This window comes from Carassius gibelio, chromosome B1 (assembly GCF_023724105.1).
Source record: "Carassius gibelio isolate Cgi1373 ecotype wild population from Czech Republic chromosome B1, carGib1.2-hapl.c, whole genome shotgun sequence".
In the NCBI taxonomy this organism is placed as follows: Eukaryota; Metazoa; Chordata; class Actinopteri; order Cypriniformes; family Cyprinidae; genus Carassius; species Carassius gibelio.
In genome coordinates this window covers 35,785,220-35,810,560 of record NC_068396.1, presented here as the reverse complement: position 1 = coordinate 35,810,560, position 25,341 = coordinate 35,785,220, and the positions used below count along the sequence as shown (strand labels likewise).

The 25,341-nt window shown below is 35.9% G+C and overlaps 2 protein-coding genes and 1 long non-coding RNA gene across 3 annotated transcripts in view; 2 read left to right on the top strand and 1 right to left on the bottom strand.

The window, feature by feature from the left end:
• The window catches only part of LOC127949439 (B-cell receptor CD22-like), a 336,416-nt gene that overhangs the window by 32,338 nt on the left and 278,737 nt on the right, over window positions 1–25,341 (bottom strand). The gene's annotated exons all lie outside the window — the stretch shown is intronic.
• LOC127949571 (uncharacterized) overlaps window positions 1–25,341 on the top strand; it is a 69,874-nt gene that overhangs the window by 26,727 nt on the left and 17,806 nt on the right. The gene's annotated exons all lie outside the window — the stretch shown is intronic.
• On the top strand, window positions 12,694–23,648 carry LOC127949520 (CMRF35-like molecule 1). Its single transcript, XM_052546969.1, has 7 exons — window positions 12,694–12,977; window positions 13,182–13,502; window positions 13,620–13,688; window positions 17,392–17,514; window positions 22,642–22,737; window positions 23,172–23,227; window positions 23,350–23,648. Exons 1-7 carry the CDS (start codon window positions 12,938–12,940, stop codon window positions 23,623–23,625), a joined length of 981 nt encoding a protein of 326 aa, XP_052402929.1. The 5' UTR covers window positions 12,694–12,937; the 3' UTR covers window positions 23,626–23,648.

The window sequence follows — 25,341 nt, the reverse complement described above, 5'->3', positions numbered from 1 at the left end:
TGTGGCATGTTTGTGGCTGGTGAGGTTCAGCTGTAGAAGCAGACAGCATCTGGTTGGTGAAGCTTGCCCGCTCTGTGGCTATCAGGGGTATCACGTCAGAGGCAGTCTGATCAAAACTCATAAACATTAAACATGATAAACATTTACAGTTTGGGATTGTGCGGGTGCTGACGTGATCAGAAGCAATAAAATAACCGTAATGACACCGCTCACAAGGATTTTTTTTTGCAGATGTTAGCATATGCTCTGATTTCGTCACTGTGTTATTTTTAATTGTTCATGAGAGGTCAGTAAGGAGAGGAGTGAGCTGGTGAAACCCACTGTGGCTGCACCGAAAAAAATAAAAATAATAATAAAAAAAACCCTTTCCGTTTGGCATTAAAGACCAAGTTTTACTTCGGTACTTTTATTCAGGCAGAAAGGAATAGGTTTCATGAAGTATGTGTTTTTCAATAAAAAATAAATAAATAAAACATTTGTAGTGTATGCAAATTTGTCATGTCTATATGTAGCATTCTGTGAAACCACTGCACTGTGAGGAAACTGCATGTGGTCAGTGTACAGCGGAAAACTTCAGAGCTGATTTCCTGATTACCACCTAGATGCACTTTCACACAACGCCCCTCAACATCATACACACGTACAGACAATGCATGCTGGCTCAATTGTTTGACATTCATCATGCAACGAGCATCAAATATACAATCAACATTTAAATAACAGCTCACTGATTGAAGAGCGATTTGGAAATACTTACTCGGCCTTCACAAGAAAACTAGTGTGACTGAAAGAATGAGCTTCTCGCCAAAGGCTTGTGTGTTTCTACTGATGTGTAAGCTCTGATCTTTAGTTCTAATTTACTGTTTCAAGATGAATTATTTAATGCATATTTTACCTGTATTTATTTGTATGCTAAATGTCATGTTACTGTATATGTTGTGTTTCAGCAGTGCTCTGTGCTGAAATCAAGTGTATCATTAGTGACATATAACGTCAGTCAAGTTTAAATCAGCTGATTCACGTCATGCTTATATAAGTTCTATTCACATTTTTTCCCTGATTACCCTTCTCCATCCCTAGCTCCTCTTTTCGTCCACATTCAGGGCCTGGCCTTCTGATATTCCTTCTAAAAAATTAATGATATCCTCTATAAACAGGGGTTCACGTAAGTGGTCTGCAGGTCCGTATGCGCAACCAAAATAAAAAATGCGTTATGTTCTGACAGAGCATTTGTGTGGTACATGGTTGACAGCTGCTAATACACAAATACTAGGGCTGGGACAACGCGTCGAGGTCATCGATGACGTCGACGCAAAAAATACGTTGACGCAAAATATGTGCATTGATTCGTCGACCTGTTTTTATTTCTCTAATAAACATTTGCAAAACGTTTACCTTATGTGCACTGAATATACGCGATGGCCGGATCAACATTCTGTCCAACGTTATACAGTATTGTTCAAAATAATAGCAGTACAATGTGACTAACCAGATTAATCAAGGTTTTTAGTATATTTTTTATTGCTACGTGGCAAACAAGTTACCAGTAGGTTCAGTAGATTGTCAGAAAACAAACAAGACCCAGCATTCATGATATGCACGCTCTTAAGGCTGTGCAATTGGGCAATTAGTTGAAAGGGGTGTGTTCAAAAAAATAGCAGTGTCTACCTTTGACTGTACAAACTCAAAACTATTTTGTACAAACATTTTTTTTTTTCTGGGATTTAGCAATCCTGTGAATCACTAAACTAATATTTAGTTGTATGACCACAGTTTTTTAAAACTGCTTGACATCTGTGTGGCATGGAGTCAACCAACTTGTGGCACCTCTCAGCTGCTATTCCACTCCATGATTCTTTAACAACATTCCACATTTAATTCACATTTCTTGGTTTTGCTTCAGAAACAGCATTTTTGATATCACCCCACAAGTTCTCAATTGGATTAAGGTCTGGAGATTGGGCTGGCCACTCCATAACATTAATTTTGTTGGTTTGGAACCAAGACTTTGCCCGTTTACTAGTGTGTTTTGGGTCATTGTCTTGTTGAAACAACCATTTCAAGGGCATGTCCTCTTCAGCATAGGGCAACATGACCTCTTCAAGTATTTTAACATATGCAAACTGATCCATGATCCCTGGTATGCGATAAATAGGCCCAACACCATAGTAGGAGAAACATGCCCATATCATGATGCTTGCACCTCCATGCTTCACTGTCTTCACTGTGTACTGTGGCTTGAATTCAGAGTTTGGGGGTCGTCTCACAAACTGCCTGTGGCCCTTGGACCCAAAAAGAACAATTTTACTCTCATCAGTCCACAAAATGTTCCTCCATTTCTCTTTAGGCCAGTTGATGTGTTCTTTGGCAAATTGTAACCTCTTCTGCACATGCCTTTTTTTTAACAGAGGGACTTTGCGGGGGATTCTTGAAAATAGATTAGCTTCACACAGACGTCTTCTAACTGTCACAGTACTTACAGGTAACTCCAGACTGTCTTTGATCATCCTGGAGGTGATCATTGGCTGAGCCTTTGCCATTCTGGTTATTCTTCTATCCATTTTGATGGTTGTCTTCCGTTTTCTTCCACGTCTCTCTGGTTTTGCTCTCCATTTTAAGGCATTGGAGATCATTTTAGCTGAACAGCCTATCCTTTTTTGCACCTCTTTATAGGTTTTCCCCTCTCTAATCAACTTTTTAATCAAAGTACGCTGTTCTTCTGAACAATGTCTTGAACGACCCATTTTCCTCAGCTTTCAAATGCATGTTCAACAAGTGTTGGCTTCATCCTTAAATAGGGGCCACCTGATTCACACCTGTTTCTTCACAAAATTGATGACCTCAGTGATTGAATGCCACACTGCTATTTTTTTGAACACACCCCTTTCAACTAATTCAACTAATTGCCCAATTGCACAGCCTTAAGAGCGTGCATATCATGAATGCTGGGTCTCATTTGTTTTCTGAGAATCTACTGAACCTACTGGTAACTTGTTTGCCACGTAGCAATAAAAAAATGTACGAAAAACCTTGATTATTCTGGTTAGTCACATTGTACTGTTATTATTTTGAACAATACTGTATAACCAATCCAGGGGTTTTTCCTGCATTGATCTTTTTTTTTTTTTTGGCGGCTGTCAAAGCCTTATTTGTTCGGTGACGGTGAGTGATCTGTTGCGCCTGACAGGGCGCATACAAGAGAAAACCCCGGCTGCGCGCGCACACAGTCTTCAAACAACACGAGCGCTTCTTGCTCTCTCTCTCCCTTGTGCATATTAATTAAAATCATTTACCACTATGGAAAAAGGGCGAAACACCAAAGTTTCATGCGCTCTCGTGCACTCAGTCTTCAAACTACACGAGCGCTGTCTTGCTCTCTCTCTCTCTCCCTCGTGCATATTAACCAAAATCATTAGACACAATAGAAAAAGGGCGGAACGGCAAAGTTTCACGTGGAGCATTCAGAGATTTTTTTTTTTCTCCATGACAGGCTGCTGGCTCTGGCTTTTTTTTTTTTTTTTTTTTTTTTTTTTTTTTTGGAAAAGCACTTTCTGTATTAGCTTAAACCCCTCAAGTTTACATTGGTTACTGAATTCTTTCAATTGCTCTAAACAAGTATTTTGGGTGACCTTTATTTTCATCTGAAAGAATAACTTTTTTTCAGTAAGCTTGTTTTTCAAGGCTTCAAGGTTTTATTGAATGCTATCTCTATACAAGTGCAAAGTAATGCATTCTTAGTCCTTTATTTTGTAATTTTAAGAGCAATAAACATATATTGCAATGTTAAGGAATTCATGTTTTTTTTCATTCAGATATGTAAATCAACATGTATAAATTGTTAGTAGTCAATTAATGGGGAGATAATCGAAATCAAATCGGTCTGAAAAAATTAATTGTTAGATTAGTCGATGCATCAAAAAAAAAAAATAATCGCTAGATTAATCGTTTAAAAAATAATCGTTTATCCCAGCCCTAACAAATACCATTTAAGATCACAGACTGTTTTATATAAGTTTTATTTTCAACCTGAAAGCATAAATCTAGGCTATGTCATGCCGTTTTCAAAGCACAATGCAAAACTGTGACATTCATCCACTGACGCTGTTTTAATCAGCAGTAGCACTAAATCCGGAAGCGCGTATACTTACTTGCTTGGCTACCTGCCAAAATAAAAGCCTGCTGATTTTAAGTTTCAATATGATGATCAAAATGATTTTAATGTATTTATTTTCAGACTCTTATCCAAAGCGACTTAAAATTGGGGATTACATAAAGCGATTCTTCTTAAAGAGGCAAACAAAGAAATTAGTAGTAAATATTAGCATTTTATTTTTTCATTTACTGTAAAATAAATGTATTTGTATTTAATACGAAGACTGCCTTTTATTTTTAGTAATATTATCACACACTATTATTTAGTTTATTTACTATTATTATTATTATATATATATATATATATATATATATATATATATATATATATATATATATATATATATATATATATAAAAAACAACGAAATAAGAGGCAATAATATTATACCTATTATTAATTCATTTTTTTGTATAGTTATATTTAATGGGTCACGCTATGTGCAGTGTGAGGACCAAACCAAATCTCCAGGTTTTTTTTTAATGAGAACGAGGGTGAAAAAATGATGTGCACCCATGGTTATAAATTTACATCAGTTCTTTGTCAATATGGTCCAGACAGAAGTGTGCTGATGTTTGTTTGTGTGTGTGTGTGTGTGCGCGCAGTGAGCAGTTCACAGTGTGTGGATATTACAGTGACAGGAACAGAGGGAGAACAAGCACTCATTACGTGTCCTTATACTAAAGGATATGAAAAAGCATTCAAAGGCTTTTACAAAGGAAATTACAAAGATTATGATCTTATACTAAAATCTAATGGAGGAGAGACCTCAGTAAATGGCAGATTCTCTCTGCGGGACGATGGCAAGATGAGATCATTGACAGTGACCATCAGAAACCTGAGGATGGAAGATGCTGGACCGTACATCTGTCGAGCTGGATATGGATACCTTAAACAAATCCATCTAAATGTGATCCGAGGTGTGGTGTAAATGAGTAAACAACAATCTATTCAACGTGATCTCATGAGAATACGTGTGCATTTTTACGTTAAGTGTGGTTCTACCTTTTCATGCACATAAAAACATACAACCTTGACGTATTTATAGCAGTACAAATACTTGCACAAACGTACAAATACTTATGTATTAGCAGCTAAAAAAATACTGTGCTTTATGCTGTGATCAATGGTCATTTTATTAATGTATTTGAATGGTGTGATGAATTTCCTTGTTTTCAACTCCACAGAGGCCAAGACCAGTCAATCAATCAATCAATCACCTTTATTTATATAGCGCTTTAAACAAAATATATTGCGTCAATGCACTGAACAACATTCATTAGGAAAACAGTGTCTCAATAATGAAAAATGAAAGTTAAAAGCAGTTCATCATTGAATTCAGTGATGTCATCTCTGTTCGGTTTAAATAGTGTCTGTGCATTTATTTGCAATCAAGTCAATGATATCGACAGCGGCAAGGAACCGAAACTCCATCGGTGACAGAATGGAGACAAAACCTTGGGAGAAACCAGGCTCAGTTGGGGGCCAGTTCTCCTCTGACCAGATGAAACCAGCAGTTCAATTCCAGACTGCAGCAAAGTCAGATTGTGCAGAAAAATCACCAGTCCAGATCTATACCTCCACCTTTCCTCCAGGTACTAGATATCCATTACTACATATCCAATACTGTGTCAGTATAACAGCACAACCTATATTTCCCTTCAGGTCAAACTCAGAGCTCACTTTCAACCAGACTGCCATGGTTGAGCACATCAGACTTGAACCCACAATCCAGCAGCTTCACGATCACAGATCATCACATCTCCTCACCAGCTCAGATCAGCTGCTGCCCGTCCTCTCTCAGTAACTCTCCTTTCATATGCTTTATGTCTGTATGATGTCACAATGATTTCTTCATCTGACAGATATTTTTGCTTTTACGGACACTCTCTACATCCCCAAGCCAGTTGGTGGTTCTCACATTATCACAGCTGGACTTTTGCTTCTATTGGTTCGGATGTCTACCTGTGTGGGTTTGCTGTGGATTGATGTGTCTATACTGAACTTAAACATATGATACACTGCCTACTAGCTTCTATCCCTAAAGCAGGACTGGTATCTGTTTAAAGACACTCATGACTGTTGTGGTAATGCTGGTTTGCTGCGGATCAAGAGGTACTTCCATCAGAGCTCAGAATGCAATTACATCCCTTCTTCATCTTCCCTCATCTCCGTCCTTAATTCCTGATCTTTAATTACTGAGAGAAGAACAAAAGTAATTCATTCTTGTGTTGTCTTTAGTAATTTATTATCACTGGCCTGTTCAGAGAGGAATTCCTGTGCTGTGGTGACTACAAGCTTTCTCTCTGAAACTTGGCACAGACTGGACGATGGTCTCCTATTTAATCAGCTGACCCAAGCAGGGTCAGCACCAAGCACATACAAGGGTTGTCTGAAAAGTATTCAGTCATTTTTATTTTATTTTTTGCATGTTTTGTGTTTGCTTTTGTTTCAAAGTGCTTTGAGAAAGTAACTTGAAGGTCCCATACAAAATAAATGTATTTATTATTATTATTGTTATCATTATTATTATTATTATTATTATTAGCATGACAAATATGATGCTATTTCTTGTGTAAATATCTTTCATTTAATTATGTGAACCAACTGAGTGGTTTATGTTGTGTTTTGTATGTTCAGGTTCATTCATCATCATCATCACTGCAGGAGGTCTGGTTTTGCTCCTGATTTGTGCTGTTTTACTTGTTGTGGCTGTATGGAAAAGGAAGAAAAAGACTTCTGGTAATAATACATAAATAAAATCTACATTTCTGATGTGTCCCCGGTGAATTCAGACATGTCTTCATACTAGACTCTATAACAGAAAATCTACACTGTGCAAAATTATTTTTGTGTAGGTGTAAGGTGTAAATAAAGCAAAAGTTATAGGAGTATGTTTACAAGTAAATTCTGTTTCAGTCTTTCTACTTAAAAATTGCATAGTCAGAGTTCAGAGTTCTTGAATTCAGTTCTAATCATTCAGAACAATGATAAATAAAAAAATAATAATTATTTGTCTTCAGAATTATTTTAGTCAGACTGAACAAAACATTTGATACTGTGGCACTGGATTTAAGTTAGCAGGGAAGTTTTAAGAGTAATGTAATCTTCATCTATTACAGGTTTGGTCTCCTCTTCTGCTGAAGGGGTTAATCTGACAGAAAATAGAAGAACAGAGGTGAGTCAGGATAATGTTCGCCTAACATTTCGATAATTAACTGTGTCATGAACTTTAGTTCTTCTCAAGTCAGGGTTTACATCATTGCTCGATGATGACGAATTTAATCATTTCCTTTTTTCCAATTCCAATTTAGAACGCTTATGTGAAAGGAAAACCATCTGTGTTCTCAAATCTACACACAGCTCAACGTGATGATGGTTTTGTACTGAACAAATTTCACAGACCTGCAAACACAGAAACAGTCGACACAGACCTCGACTACATGAATGTTGCTGCTGCTGAGAGAAACGCTGTGGATCCAGATCAGATCTACACAGAACTGAACTCCAGCAGACAGAGTGACGTTTATCAGAGTCTCAGAACTGATTCTGGTCAAGAAGAGTCCATCTATCACAGTATTGGTCAAACACTGGACTGAACACTGAAGCCTAACAAACAAAATATCAAAACTTTTTATTTTTTTTTATTTTTATTTAATATGAATATTGCATAAACTTTGAAAATGGTACAGTAGTTTTAAATAATCTTGTAGGTCTAATAAATGCTAAATGTATGACTACTTTATCTGTAAACATGTTCACTAATAAGGGAGTGGCTGATGACATCACAAGAAAACAATCTGTCTCAAACCTTCGTCGTGGCTTTCCTGAGCTGAAATATTTGTAACTAAAATGTTGAAAAATGATACATACTTTGTAAGGAAACACATTGATTGTTCATCAAGGGAAACTATCTGATTCTGATTAGATTTTGGTCAATCCAATCAAATTGGGTCAATTTGTGTAAGTGGGTAATTCAACATAAAAAAAGGGATTCTAAAATTGGATAACAATCACATTTTGGATCTGTATCAAACCACCAGTATGTGTTTTTCAAGACCTTTCAGTAAGATTGAGAAACCGTTGATAAAAGCAATACAACTTTAAAACAAATTATCAGGAAAATGCCATTTGTATCATTCAATGAGTTTAGGATTTATATTTTTATTTTGCTCTGACTCATTTAACTATTCTAGAAGCAGACATTAGGCAACCTATAATAATCCATAAATACTGCCCAAAATAGCTTTCAGTATCAAACTAAAATAATCCTTATACATCTTCAGGCCATTGATCACTGTGTATTAATCATCAGAGATGAACCAATTCAAAGAAGTTTTTAGTTGCATCCCTCAAATGATCAGAGGTTTTAATGAACCAACAAAAGAAGAAGAAGAAGAAGAAGAAGAAGAAGAAGAAGAAGAAGAAGAAGAAGAAGAAGAAGAAGAAGAAGAAAGGGCTGTTTTATTACCACATCTGCATCATACTGATGTCATTTTGAAGAACCAGCACAAAAGTAAGATACACCTTATCCTGGAGAGAAAAACATGGGATTTCCAAATCTTTCTCATCCAGATGAAACTATTTTAATAAGTAGGTGTAGGTGCTAATGGGCTTGTGCTAACCAGCTAAACCTTGACCACTTAATAATAACAAGTTAGGTTTGACCAATTAATTTTAATTGTATTGCAAGATGTATGGAGGGGCTACACTTGTAGCAGCAGCTTTTATCTACACTGTAAAAAGTGATTCTCCATATTTACTCAATAAAATTGTGACAACAGATTACAAGCAATATTATTAATTAAATTTAACACATTAGAATTAATTAGAATTAACCATTTAAAATGAGTAGAATAAAATGAAAAAATAAAGTAAAATTTACACAAAAATATTGATTTCATTGGACATAAAACAAACAAACAAAAAACATTATGCCAAAGAATACTATGTTATGCATGCAAGGCCAGTAGTTGGTGATCATGAAACACCCTGTGAAAACATTATATGCATGCACATGATGTCAACCTTTTTACAAATTCACATTTGTGTTGCTTACATAGATATGATACAGACATCATGTTCAAAAGGTTGTGTCTTAAGGCCCCCAAAACAGAGTTATTGAAGACACCTAAAGTTCACGAACAGAATCACTGAAGGAGAAAATGGTAAATTATTGGTTACCATTACAGTGATCAGTGTTTGCTTTAGTTGTGCTCTTGACCCTTGACGTTTTAACGTCACATTTTGTATCGCTGTTGTATCTCAGTTATAAAAGGAACAATGAGAAAAATAATATTCCTCAATCAATTTTCTTCATGACGACAAAAACTATATCATCTTATAATAATAAATTATGTGTTTCAGTAAACACTATTACAGGAACCACAAACTTATTAAGCCAACAGTCAAACTACCCAACTAAAACAAAAACTGATCACAATAATGGTGACCAAACATTTTCAAATGAAACATCAACATCTAAACTTCTGTTAATTCTCAAAAATAACTTCTGTACACGTCTGATAAAATAAAGTCAAACTGGTTAGTAATAAGTGAAGCTGGTAATACATGTAGTCCCATTCATTTCACCGTTTTTTTATGTTTTGGGGGGGAGGTGTTTATTCCAGCCGACATTCAGCATCTGCCCAACGTTGGAGCTTGATGTCAAACAGTCGTTGGATTTAGACGTCAACCTTTTTTTTTTTTTTTTTTTTGTAAAGGAGGGTGTATCTTTGGATTTAGAAACATTGTGGTTAAATCAGGATCTTCAGCTGAAGACGAGAGATTCTCTCTGACTGATGACAAGAGGACCAGAGTTTTCACCGTCAGCATCACTGATCTGAGAGGATACAGAACGATACTGGTGTGGTGGGGAGAGGGCTTTAAAGGATGTCTATTCAGAGATTAAGTTGCTGGTTAAAGAGGGTAAGTTAGAAATGTGGTTTCTGCACATTGACCTATATTGAAATGTACACAGCCCAGCATCTGTAGTTTATGTTATCATATAAAACAGGGGTTTCCAAACCTTTCCATTCCATGACCCACAAGTCTAAACTATTTCACGACCCACCAAAAAAAAAAAAAAAAAAATATATATATATATATATATATATATATATATATATATATATATATATATATATATATATATATAAGAAAAACTGGTTGACATTACTTTAAGCCTAATCTTACTTAAAAGTTTGATGACAGAAAATAAATATTTAAGAAAAATAACCATTTTATTTTAGAGTACAACTGAAAAATGTCACTACTAATATTTAAGTTTTAATTTTGGTTTACAGACGTTACAGACCAAAATAAGTAGTGTCCATAAAACAGTGAAACAGGCTCACTCCAGGGAACTGAAATCTGCACTGTTGTGTTTTGTTGCAGAAAATGCTTTCATGATCCTTCCGTGTGTGTCGGCGAGAACGGAGCACAGTCCAACACTTTTTTTAGAAAAGTATAAACAAAGCAGAGCTATCTAAAACAGTTTGGATATTAAAATAATTGTGAAATAGGTAAAAAAATAAATAAACAAACCGTTTTTAATAAACAAACAAAAAAAAAAAAATGGATGACATTAAGTTCTTGAAAAGATTTCTGAACTTTGGCAATTTTTTCTCTTAACAGAGATGATACGTCAAGGTTGTTACAACTCGTCCGTGCCCACGCTTCAAACCATGCAAGGCTTAATTGCAATTCGAAAATCACACTAATGATATTGCAGTTCGTAATTAATGTTGGCAGGCTATATTGTTGTGACGAGTGATGCGGGGCCGAGAGCCATGGGAACGGAGCGAGGCCGGTGGAGTGCTGTTTTGTGTTTATTTGATTATTAAAACTTTGTTTGATTGTCCGCCAGTTCCGGCCTCGTCACATTTGTGTAGCCCTAGACTGAACAGTGTGTGTGTCATTGAAACGCACATTTAGCTGCAGCCAAGTGACTTTGAGCGACCCACCTCGTTCCATTCTGTGACCCACAGTTTGAAAACCCCTGCATAGATATTGATGGTTTTATAAATGCAGTTGTTTTATTTGAACAGTATGACAGCTCTCCCTTGTTTCTCAGCTCCACAGAAAACAAGGCCTGTCCAGATCTCAACATCTACCCTCCGTCCAGGTGCTGGATATTTAATATTAGATTTCCAGTGTGTCTTGTCATAAATCTGCGTCTATAGTTTCTGTGTCAGTAAAGCAGCTCAGTCTTTACTTTCAGATCAAACTCTGAGCTCATTTTCAAACACACCTCATTTGATCACATCAGACATGATTCATCACGATCACAGATCATCACATCTCCTCATCAGCTCAGATCACACTCTGCTCTTTCATATTTCTGTAACACACACTCTGTCTGTTGTTCACCCGACACACACCTCACACCACACACAGACCCTAGTGTATATACCCCAAACGCTTTGAATATACGGCACGTGTCACATGGGACCACTATTTTTGAGTAGTTTTTTTTTAAAGCTTACTGTTAATCACCATACTGCCATTGTATGAAGAAGCACATGTAACATTAAAAACAAAAACGTCCACCTTAATTGTTGTGTATTATACTCATGACGTTCCACAGACACCATGTACGACATGTATGACATTACTCACAGAGCATATTTTAGCACCGTAAGAGTTTATTTGTAGTCCAAAAGAATCTGCTGGATTGACAAATACACTCTTTCAGTGTTCAAACTTTTGAAAGTGAGAGAGATATTTCAGGAGTGTTAAATTTGACTTGAATTGAGCTCATTGTATACTGTCTTTTTTGCTGCAGCTGCCACTGAGATGCTAGTACTAACAATAATCTTCATCAGAATATAACTAGCAGGTCTTTTTGCTTCGGTTAAACATGAGATGTGTGCAGCAGTTAGTTACCAAACAGGAAGTTCAACCAGAGCCACAGGAAGAGCTGTGAGGCTTCAGATAAACACACAGACTACACTTCCCACAATGCAGCTCTTCTCCCAGGACTGACATGATGGATGAAGTGTGACTTTAATATACAAGACATATTCTGGATTATTTACAGTTTCTATGAACAACAGCATTTCTGCAATGATGTCATCTGACACTTCACAGAGAGCTTGATTGACAGGTGATTTGACCAATAATAATGAAGAATCGGTTATTATTAGGAAAATATATATTTAAAAATATACAACAGATAGGCAAAAATATATATATATATATATATATATATATATATATATATATATATATATATATATATATATATATATATATATATATATATATATATATATATATAATGTGCGTTTGCGTGTGTGTAATGAAAATATATTTAAGAAAATAAATTTTGAAATATATTTTAACAAATATAATTTTGGACTTTTTATATTTTGTAATATATTTTAAATGTATAAATTGAGAGTTTAGATGCAAAAGCCTGTTAGTGCTGTTTTTCTTCTAAAATTAGTATTTTTTTTTTCAGTCTCCTGTTCGCTGTAAGTGTTTGTAGTCACTAAAGATCGGAGGTGTAACAGAAAGCACTTGAAGGCAGAACAGAAACAGAGGAAACAGGCTGTGGTTTGTGAGTTCACAGATAGTTTCCTGGTCATTTTTCACACACAACACCCTCAACATCACATGAAGAGAGTAACACACTGTCCGTCAGCGCTAGTGTTTGATTCTCATCACCAGAGACATATAACTGTACTCTCCACTGAGAGAAGAGAGCAGGATTCACAGTATTACTGAGATCTGACTTCAACAAGACATTTGAGGAACTTTTCTGAACTCAACCGAAGAAGAAATGAAGTTCACATTCATGATTTCTGCGTTTCTACTGACGGGTACGTGCTCAAAAATATTTATACATATATATTTTACTGATATATTAAAAGTGTTTACTGTCTAATAGTTTGGTTTATTTTGGTGTGTGTGTGTGTGTGTGTGTGTGTGTGTGTGTGTGTGTGTGTGTGTGTGTGTGTGTGTGTGTGTGCATGTGTGTGTGTGTGTGTGTGTGTGTGTGTGTGTGTGTGTGTGTGTGTGTGCAGTGAGCAGTTCAGTGCCTGTGGATATTACAGTGAGAGGAACAGAAGGAGAACAAGGGTTTCTGAATTGTCCTTATGCTGAAGGATATGAAAACTCCAACAAATACTTCTATAAAGGACCTTACAGAGAGAGGAATCTTCTCCTAAAATCAGCTGGAGGACAGTCATCGGTGTCTGAAGGCAGATTCTCTCTGCTGGACGATCATCAGAAGAGATCATTTACACTGATCATCAGAAACCTGAGTCTGACAGATGCTGGAGTGTACACCTGTGAAGCTGGATGGGGAAGACTATATAAAAACATCCCTCTGAAGGTGATCAGAGGTGAATAACGTTCATCACACAGCAGCAGTCTGTTTCATCCTCTGTGTTTCTGCTCTGTTCTGTAGTAATGGATTTGTAATGTGTTTTTCATCTGAATGATGTGATCTTGTTTCTCAGCTCCACAGAAAACAAGACCTGACCAGATCTCAACCAGCACCCTCCACTCGTACACACACACCAGCACAGGTACACACACACACACACACACACACACACACACACACACACACACACACACACACACCAGCACAGGTACACACTCACACACACACACCAGCACAGGTACACACTCACACACACACACCAGCACAGGTACACACACACACACGCACACACCAGCACAGGTACACACACATCACACACACACACACACACACCAGCACTGACCACAGCAGCACATCCTTAGCAAAAAGTAGTATACTTCAAGTTTATTTTATTAAGTTTACTCAAGTAAAGTTCAAGTATACTTTTAAGTATATTTTATGTAGCAAGTAGTGATGGGAAGACGAAGCCTCATGAAGCTTTAAGCTTTTCAGCCAAGTGGTTCACAAAAGGGTTCATTTCTGGAAACTTCATTTGCTCACAATACCACCTGGTGGCCGACAAGTGTAAAACAAGCAGATCTATTACAGACAGAGGTGTAAAGTCCAGGGGTCAGAAAGTAAAAGTTCTGCCATATTTTTGTTCCAGTCATGAACTCAGCAGCTGATTTCACCAGAGGAGGAAACAAGACATACCTTTCAAGTCACAAACGAGTCTCAAGTCAAATCCCAAGTCATCAAATAGTTGAAGTCAATGAGATAATTAAGATACTAATTAAATGATGAATGAGGAACACCTGCCATTTTTGTGCGTTACAGAGGATCAGATGCTGATGTTTTATTGGTTAAAATGATGCCACCATCATGGAGATCAGTGTTTGCTTCAGTTGGGCTCTTGACCTTTGGCTTATTGTGTCAGATATTTATCTTCAAAAGTGCATGTGCTGTTATAAAACAGTGCAATCAGTGCAGAAAACTCTTACTAGCTGCTTTTACATGATGAAGTAATTATTAGACATCGGCCTGTTTATTTCCAAAAATAATAATAATAATAATTTCGCTTAAAATGTGATCAGTTTTTAAATAACCTACATTGAGGAACTGCTACATACAAATTAACTGTTGGTTTGATGGTGATAATTAAATTGAAATGTAATGCATATACATTTTTGAAACCTTGTTCTAATAAGACGCACAGACATCATGACCCAGCATATGAATCTCAACAATGGTGACAATCAACACAATGATTCCACCTACACTGTAAAAAGTGTTTCCCTATATTTATTCAGTAAAATTGTGTCAAAATTTTACAAGCAATATTATTAATTAAATTTAAAACATTTTAATTAAGTAGAAATAATCATTAAAAATGAGTAGAATAACATGAAAAAATGAAGTAAAATTTACATAAAAATATTGATTTCATTGGACAAAAAACAAACAAACAAAAAAACACTATGCTAAAGAATACTATGTTATGCATGCCAGGCCAGTAGTTGGCGATCATGAAACATTATATGCATGCACATGACATCAGCCTTTTTACAAATTCACATTTTTGTTGCTTACATAGATATGATACAGGCATCATGTTCAAAAGGTTGTAATGCCCCCAAAACAGTTATTGAAGACACCTAAAGTTCACAAACAGAATCAACGGGTAAATTGTTGGTTACCATTACAGTGGTCAGTGTTTGCTTTAGTTGTGTTCTTGAACCTTGATGTTTTAACATTACATTTTGCATTGCTGTTGTAACTCAGTTATAACAGCTAGACAAACTAAGAATAAAGATGATCAGGTAGTGTTGGTCATGCTACTACATAATCTTTGTTCTTCCTGAATATCTGAACTCATTCAGAGTCTGATCTCTGAGACAAGATAACATTCATTATGGCAGCCCTGTGATTCAGCAAAAAACAAGTGGATTTTTCAGTGTAAACCAGAGTTTGAGAATTCTGTTTAAAACAGAGAAAGGGGAACTTTCTTTTGACACACAGTCACATCAAGAACCAGCGTATGAATCTCAAGAATGGTGACAAACTGTAAGAATCACAAAACAAGCTACTACAGAATTGTTGCTCATTATTTATTCATGACGCAAAGCATGATGGGAGCCATAAAATGAGTTTTGATTGGTGGCACCCAGAATGCAGTGCAACATGCTTTTTGATGGTCACCATTGTTGAGGTTCTCAGGCTGATTCTTGATGTCTGTGTGTCTAAATGAAAACACTTCTCTTTTTTAACAAGGTTTTGATCAGAGGTGCTTCTAAGAATTTCTCTGATAATGCTGAAAACACCAGAGCTTATATTGTTCAATCACAGAACACATGTTATTGATAAAACACACCCAACTCAGACCAAATGATGATGTAAAAACAAATAACACCACCGGGTCGCATTTCATTCTTGGCTTATCTAGCTGCTGTATCACAACTAGCAACCAAATAAAATCTGTTTAAAATTTTAAGGGTCAAGAGTCCAACTAAAGCAAACACTGACCACTACAATGGTAAGCAAATTATTATTATTTTTTTCATTCAGTGATTCGGTTTGTGAACTTTAGGTGTCTTCAATAACTGTTTTGGGGGCATTACAACCTTTTGAACATGATGCCTTTATCATATCTATGTAAGCAACAAAAATGTGAATTTGTAAAAAGGCTGATGTCATGTGCATGCATATAATGTTTCATGATCGCCAACTACTGGCCTGGCATGCATAACATAGTATTCTTCAGCATAGTGTTTATTTGTTTGTTTGATTTTTGTCCAATGTAATCAATATTTTTATGTAAATTTTACTTAATTTTTTCATGTTATTCTACTCATTTTTAATGATTATTTCTACTTAATTAAAATGTGTTACATTTAATTAATAATATTGCTTGTACATTTTTTACACAATTTTACTGAATAAATATAGGGAAACACTTTTTACAGTGTAGATCATGTTTTTTTTTAAAGATTCTAACTTATTGTTATAATACTGCTGGATCTCATGTGGCAGAAACACAGGGTGTGTGATATGAATGGAACAACATAACTGTTAGATTAAAAAAAACATCAGCGAATCAGGTTATTTCATGATGATTATAAAACCATTAACAGGAAACAGCCATCACCTGATCTCATGTCACTTTAGCTTTCTTTGATGCTGCAAATGTGCTCGACAAACAAACTGTCACAACAGCCACAAAAACCAAAACATGTAATAAGTGTTAAGAGCCCAACTATTGGGAAAACGAATCACTGTTATGGTGTTTAACTGTTATGCTGTTTTGGAAATTAAACACATTAGAGTTATATAACCAAAATATGACGTCTGACTGACGTTGGATTTGTTGGAGTCCAGCGTCTTCCTGACGTCACATTGATGTACTGTGCCTGCTGGGTGGTGTTTCTTTCTCTTCTTCACCTGTGTATTTTTTAACATTTTGTACAGAAGATGCATACTAGCACCCTCTACCATAAAACAATGAAAACACAGATTCTAGGAGTATAGCTCAAATATATTTAGACTTTTTGTAAGTATAAGTCAAGTATACTTAAACTTAATTTTAAGTATATTTCTGAGAAGTACATAAAGAGCATTTCTGAGAAGTATATAAAAAGTAAACTAAAAGTATACTTTCCTATTTTTTTTTTTTTTGTTGTTGTTTAAAAGAAGTATACTAAGAGCACACTTGAATAAACTTCTTTTTTCATGAGGGCAGGCCAGCAGCTGTAGTTTATGTTATTATATAAAAGACAATTTACTGCCTAATTCAGTTATATATACACAATTTAATTCACACCGAATGTGCTTATATATTAACTGAGTTTAAGTTGATCTTTCATTTGCAGATAAGAACACTGAGGCTTCAACTATTAGCTATTTTTCAATCACGTGGTCATATTTCAGGACAACAGAGCTGAATCAACAATCCACCAGCCTCTCAATCACAGATCAACTCAACTCCTCAACAGGTCAGGTCATCTTCCTCTTTCTCTTTTTATTTCACTTAACACGCTTTATGTCTGGATAATGTCTGTCGTTTAGCGCTGATTTCTGAGTCCATCCACATCTTATTCTCATCGAGTGAACTTACAGAATCATTCTGAACAAAGTGTGTTGCTGTATAAAAGGAAATGACAAATATTATTACTTTATACTACAATCTAAGTCTTTTAAAGCCATGAAATATCTTTATGTGAAGAACACAGTAAATCATAAGGTTTTTATCACTGAAAATGATCCTGCTCTGTTAATGCTGTCATTTCTCATTCAAAAGATATTTCTGCACTTTAGCATGATGAAGTCGGTCATACAAACAAGAGACAATGTGCTTATAAAGGTAGTGAAATTTAATGTAAATAAAATTGCTGTCAAAATGGCTAAATTGAAAAATCACGCCCCAACATATATGCAGTAGTGGCAAAATTTTTGTCCAATATATCATTTAATCATGATTATAAAATTCCCATAGCTATGACGGCAAATCAATGACAAAAATAACCGAGCATACAACTGATGCTGGCGCGCGCGCTATATGGCTTCCGCGAGAGGAAAACTGAATCGGATGCGAAGAAACGGGAGCCCGCGAGCTCATTTCAAACTCTCTCGCGCGCGTGACATGTACTCTGCGCGCAATAGTGATGGGATTTATGGCTCTTTGAGCGGATCCGGATCTTCGCGATCCGTTCCTTTCAAAGAGCCGTTCAAAAGAATGGCTCTTTTGGCTCTTTTTAAATATTTAGTCAGTTTTAAGAAGCCAGCTTGGGAGCATCTCAGTTTATCCTGGAAATAATCACTGGGAGGAATGATGAGGTGAGATTTGTAGTCAAATAATTAAAGTGCAGATATCACACACCAATATCTGAGTTTGAATTATTCTGAAATATTGATTATTACCTCATTTCTCATGTGTGGACTATATTCCATAGGGTTGCACAAATCCCTCTGCTTAGACAGTGACATCATTATTTTGATTTACCTTTAGTACAAAGTGTGTGTGTGTGTGTGTGTGTGTGTGTGTGTGTAAAACTATGCTGACTTATGTTATTCATACAATACCTGCTCACAAATAAACATAAAAAACAAAGCCGGCTGCAATGAATCTCTGTGCAAAACAGCTTTTACTACAAACACTTCCACACAAGAACATTGTTATCACACAAGAACATTTTGATAGAAAACTTTTTTTTTTTAAAGTAGATAAAATTAGAATAAATAAAATGGAAATGTCTACATACTACATACTATTACTACTGTAAACTTTGCAAATAGGACATCAGCCCCTTCAAGTCAATGAACAATAACAGAGTGGGCTGCAATGAATGTCTGTGGAAAACAGCTTTTAGTGAAACATTTCTATACAAGTACAGTATCACAAAAGAACATTTTTAATGATTTTAAAATAAGTTTTAAATGAACACAAAATGCAATGTAAATGCATGCACAACTAATAACTAATATCATCACGCTATAAAGGGTTGGCCTGCGCTGGGTGCGCCCCTCCCCCTATAACTGTTCTGTCTCGCGGAGGAGCTCATTTGTATGAACACGCATAGGAAAAAAGAACGATAGAAAGAACGGCTCCTCTCCAGTCGCGACTCGGCTCCCATCGTTCATGTTTATGAGCCGTTCAAAAGAATCGGTTCGTTCGCGAACGTCACAACTCTAGCGCGCAATACAAGCCCTCGCGCGCGGATGCTCATCATCTCACCTCTGCTCGCGCGAACAATTTTATTTTTGTCAGTCGTGGGGCGGGGCTTGCTGTTTTAGTTGTTATCTCAAATGTCATTGGTTGTTCCCCTTTTCCTGAAGTCAGTATTGGACGCCTGTTAGAAAATGATTAATAATTCACTTGACTTGACCCATGACTTCATCAGTGGACCAGATACATGTGAGTAATCATTTATTTTGCTTGTTTAATTTATTTTTGTCTTTAATGTAATTTAATACATTGTTTATAGAGTAGATCTTTTGTAGATACTTGATTAACTGGAATTCGTCTGATTGCTAGTGATTGCAGTCTTGTAATAAGAGATACACATATTTTACAGACTGTAATGATGCACACACACACACACACACACAAATATATATATATATATATATATATATATATATATATATATATATATATATATATATAAAGGTAAATTAATGACAGTGATGTGTTTAACAAGTGTTTTATCTTTAATCTTTTAAATAGATACATCGTAATATTTGAAGGTTAGTTTAGTCTGTGTTCATATAAAACACAGGTTTATCATGATTGCATTTGATTTACAGCGTTACTAGTCATCTACTATCAAGATCAGTCCCTTTTTTCCCTTTGTAATTGCAGGTTGTGTACATGAATGCAGCAAATAACTGGGTCTTGACATCTTACCAATTATTCTCAGAAGCAGTCCAGAAATTTGGTATACTGTCAAGGCAAGTACAGTAAAGAAAAAAACATTTAAATTTTCTTTAAACCAGGGTCAAGGAAATCCAAGGACTGGAGAATGTACTGATCGCCAGGTTCATGTTTTCTTCAAGAGGCACGGACCAACATGGTTTCATTTCTGGTAAAAGTGTCCATAATCAAAGGTAAAGTACAGTTGTCTGAAATTTCATTTATTCCTAAATTTTGTAACTTAAGTTATCTATAGGTAGCTTTTAATGTCAGTTTTATGTAACAAAATATCTTACAATTATTAATAAATAACTGATCTGTTTTTAAACCTGTTTCTAATAGGATTGAATGCATTTGGTGTGATGTCAGAATCAAGGACTCAGACATGCTGCACCTGCTGGAGGCCTAAGGACTGCTTGACTTATTGAAGACCTGTTTAGTTTACAGTACACTTTTCTCTCAAGCATCCAGGCAGACTTGGACACATTTGCAGAAGCCTGGACTCTTCATGCACTCTCCTCAGAAGGCAGTCAAAGCTCAGAGCAGCTGTGGCACATTGGAATGATACACACGAAATGTACTAATCTGAGAGATATGAGGTATGGAGACCCTGCTTTCTTTTCCACACTGCTGTTCATGCATATGTCCAAGTGAATTTTTAACTATGTATTTAACTCAATACATAAGTCATTAAGATATTGAAGAGCTAAATGTAGATGTTGACATAGCAGCATGTGAAGATGTATATTTCCATTTAGTCATTTAGCAGACACTTATCCAAAGTGGCTTACAGATAAGGACAATGGAAGAAATGAAAATCAACAAAAGAGCAATAATACATAAGTGCTATAACAAGTCACAGTTAGGTTGATGCATTGCATAGCAAGTTTAAATATATATATATATTGATATGGCTGTTTGATGTCCTGATGATTTAGCAGTTAAATACATAATTAAAAATCCCTTTAGATTAACACATAAACAGCAGTGTGCTGAAAGGGTAACTAAAAGAGGGTCACCGTACTCATATCTATTCACCTTTGATTATGGACACTTTTACCAGAAATGAAACCATGTTGGTCCGTGCCTCTTGAAGAAAACATGAACCTGGCGATCAGTACATTCTCCAGTCCTTGGATTTCCTTGACCCTGGTTTAAAGAAAATTCAAATGCTTTTTTTTTTACTGTACTTGCCTTGACAGTATATAAAATTTCTGGACTGCTTCTGAGAATAATTGGTAAGATGTCAAGACCCAGTTATTTGATGCATTCATGTACACAACCTGCAATTACAAAGGGGGAAAAAAAAAATGCAACAAAAAGAACATAAGTAAATACATTGGGATTTAATGTATTACAAGTTTCTTTTCAATAAACAGGAATCGATTTTCATAAACATCATAGTGAATGGACTGATCTTGATAGTAGATGACTAGTAACGCTGCAAATCAAATGCAATCATGATGAAACCTGTGTTTTATATGAACACAGACTAAACTAACCTTCAAATATTACGATGTATCTATTTAAAAGATTAAAGATAAAACACTTGTTAAACACTTCACTGTCATTCATTTAGCTTTATATATATATATATATATATATATATATATATATATATATATATATGTGTGTGTGTGTGTGTGTGTGTGTGTGTGTGTGTGTGTGCGTGTGTGCATCATTAAAAATATGTGTATCTCTTATTACAAGACTGCAATCACTAGCAATCAGAAGAATTCCAGTTAATCAAGTATCTACAAAAGATCTACTCTATAAACAATGCATTAAATTACATTAAAGACAAAAATAAATTAAACAAGCAAAATAAATGATTACTCACATGTATCTGGTCCACTGATGAAGTCATGGGTCAAGTCAAGTGAATTATTAATCATTTTCTAACAGGCGTCCAATACTGACTTCAGGAAAAGGGGAACAACCAATGACATTTGAGATAACAACTAAAACAGCAAGCCCCGCCCCACGACTGACAAAAATAAAATTGTTCGCGCGAGCAGAGGTGAGATGATGAGCATCCGCGCGCGAGGGCTTTTATTGCGCGCGAGGGCTTGTATTGCGGGCAGAGTACATGTCACGCGCGCGCGAGAGTTTGAAATGAGCTCGCGGGCTCCCGTTTCTTCGCATCCGATTCAGTTTTCCTCTCGCGGAAGCCATATAGCGCGCGCGCCAGCATCAGTTGTATGCTCGGTTATTTTTGGCATTGATTTGCCGTCATACATAGCCTTCACACCTGCATATTTACACCAACAGTTTCTTATTTAAAGCAACAAAGTACTCTGCATGCCAAAAAAATGACACTAACGTGACTCCAAAGGACCCCGACCAAGCATCAGAATGTGATGAATTGAGAGTGAGAACGTGTTGATTGGTTTGGGTGCTCTACAGACCTGTGTCTGCTTGAAGTTGCTGTGCATTTTTTTTAATTGAACATAGCTTTATACACTTCCTACTATCTTCTATCCCTAAAGCAGGACTGGTATCTGTTTAAAGACACTCATGACTGTTGTGGTAATGCTGGTTTGCTGCGGCTCAAGAGGTACTTTCATCAGAGCTCAGAATGCAATTACATCCCCTCTTCATCTTCCCTCATCTCCGTCCTTAATTCCTGATCTTTAATTACTGAGAGAAGAACATAATATTTAATTCTGTAAACCAACTCAGTGGTTTATGTTATATTTTGTATTTTCAGGTTCATTCATCATCATCATCATTGCAGGAGGTCTGGTTTTGCTCCTGATTTGTGCTGTTTTGCTTGTTGTGGCTGTATGGAAGAAACATACTCATGGTAATAATAAATTAATGTTTCACCAGTGAATTCAGACACTTCTACTTTTTACAGTCTCTAATAACAGAAAATCTACACTGTACAGTGTACCCATGATTTCAGAAGGTGTAAATAAATAAAAAAAAGTTGTTGGAGTATGCTTATACAAGCACAGTTGCATCTCAGGAAATTAGGATGTTTTGGACACAGACTGAAGTAGTTTGAAGTCTTTGGTTCTTTTAATTGTGATGATTTTGGCTCACATTTAACAAAAACCCACCAATCCATTATCTAATCAGTTCTAATAATTCAGAATTCAATTCTAAATAAAACAGTGTTCTTTTCTTTGTCTTCAGAATTATTTTAGTCATACTGAACAACACACTTGAGACTGTGGTGCTGGATTCAAGTTAGCCTGGAAGTTTTAAGAGTAATGTAATCTTCATCTATTACAGGTTTGGTCTCCTCTTCTGCTGAAGGGGTTAATCTGACAGAAAACAGAAGAACAGAGGTGAGTCAGGATCATCTTCACCTAGAATTTTAATTGTCATAACCTTTAGTTCTTCTAAAGTAGGAGTCAGTGTGAAGTGCTTAATGATGACGAAGCAATCATTTCCCTTTTCCAATTTACAGAAGTCTTACAAGAAAGGAAACCCAGCTGTGGTCTCAAACTCACACACAGCTCAAAGTGACGACGGTTCTGCCTCAAACGAGTTTCACAGACCTGCAAACACAGAAACAGTCGACACAGACCTCGACTACATGAATGTTGCTGCTGCTGAGAGAAACGCTGTGGATCCAGATCAGATCTACACAGAACTGAACTCCAGCAGACAGAGTGACGTTTATCAGAGTCTCAGAACTGATTCTGTTCAAGAAGAGTCCATCTATCACAGTATTGGACACTGAAGCCTCACAAACAAATTATAAGTTTTTTTTTTTTTTTTCACTATAGGGATACATATTTAGTATTTTACATTTTAGTTTTTTATCTGGATCATAACATTAGTCAGTTTTTCCAAAATGTTTCAGTAAGATTGAGATACCTTTGATTAAAAGAAGTAATAAAACTTTAAAATTTGTCAAAAAAAAAAAAAAAATCACTATTTGTATCATGCAGTGAGTACACAGCAGAGGTGGGTAATCCAGGTGCCAAAGAGTAAAAGTCCTGCCATATTTGTGTTCCACCCATGAACTCAGCAGCTGATTTCACAAGAGGAGGAACCAAGTCATTCATTTCAAGTAAAAACTAGTCTTGAGTCAAATCCCAAGTCCTCAAAGAGTTAAAGTCAATGAGATCACTGAAGAAAAGAGAAACACAAGAACTACAACTGACTTTAAGCACAGCCTTGGATGAAATCAATTGGAAGAAGAAAAAAAAAAACTGTGCCACCATGATTGTGGTGAGTATTTGCTGCAGTGGAGCTCTTGAGCCTTTAATCAGTTTCTATAAATTTGTTTTTAAGAATTTGCATTATTGTTTTTACAGCAAACATTTGTGCTGTGCTGATACAAATCTTGATCTAGAAGCTAACTGCTTTTGGTGACTGTATGATATCGGTTTAAATTTCTTGATTATAATTTTAAATAAAAGAGTTTGTAGCTTAGTGTTTTGAGAGGACTGTTGTCTGTTCACTGCTCTGCGTGTGCATTTTGAGTGGGTTAAATGCAGAGTACGAGTTCAGAGTTTGGGTAACTATACTTAACTGTATGTCACTCCCACAAAAAGAGAGAAATCTCATTACATATGCAACCATAATGCTTCAATATTAAAGAATAATAGTTTAGAATCAGGTATTTAGCCATGAACATTTATCATATGATCCTCAACAGTGGTGAAAATAATTATTCATACTGCAGTGCATTGCAACATGAAGCATTTTGTTGATTGTCACCATTGTAGAGATACTTATGCTGGTTCTTGATGTCTGTGTGTGTATAAAAAGCACTGGAGTTCAAACTTCTATATGTGTTTTAATTCACTCTCTGTAAATATTAGCACAATGCTTTATTTTGTGCATGTATGCTATAGTTTCACTGTGACTATCCAAAACCTAAACATGTGAAAAAAAAGAACATTATTTGAGATAATTAAACCAGTTCATTGTGATAATATGTTCTTCATATATCACATATCTCTTTTCTCCACAACATCACACACACAGAGAGATCTGACACAACAAAACACTGATCTCCATGATGGTGACATCATTTTAACCAATACAACATCATCATCTGTAGTTCTTAATTACAGCAGGTGTTAATCATTAATGCTCAATCATGATTTAATTAGTTACTTAATTATCTCATTGACTTTAACTCTTTGAGGACTTGGGCTTTGAGTTGAGACTAGTTTGTGACTTTGAAGGAATGACTTGATTCCTCCTCTGACGAAATCAGCTGCTGAGTTCATGGGTGGAATAAACATATGGCAGGACTTGTACATTCTGACTCCTGGAGTGTCCACCTCTGTTCATTAGTGATCTATCACTATACGTCAGTCAAGCTTACATCAGCTGATTCACGGCATTCTTATATAAGTTATATTCTTTTTTTTTTTTTTTCCTGATTACCCTCCTCCATCCCCAGCTACTCCTTTCATCCACATTCAGGAGCTGGCCTTCT

Excerpts from the sequence above, each read along its gene's own strand:
- LOC127949520 (XM_052546969.1), top strand. The coding sequence starts at position 12,938 with ATGAAGTTCACATTCATGATTTCTGCGTTTCTACTGACGG. Across the intron at positions 13,689-17,391 it reads GTACACACACACCAGCACAG|ATAAGAACACTGAGGCTTCA; the intron begins GTACACACACAC and ends TTTCATTTGCAG. Across the intron at positions 22,738-23,171 it reads ATGGAAGAAACATACTCATG|GTTTGGTCTCCTCTTCTGCT; the intron begins GTAATAATAAAT and ends CATCTATTACAG.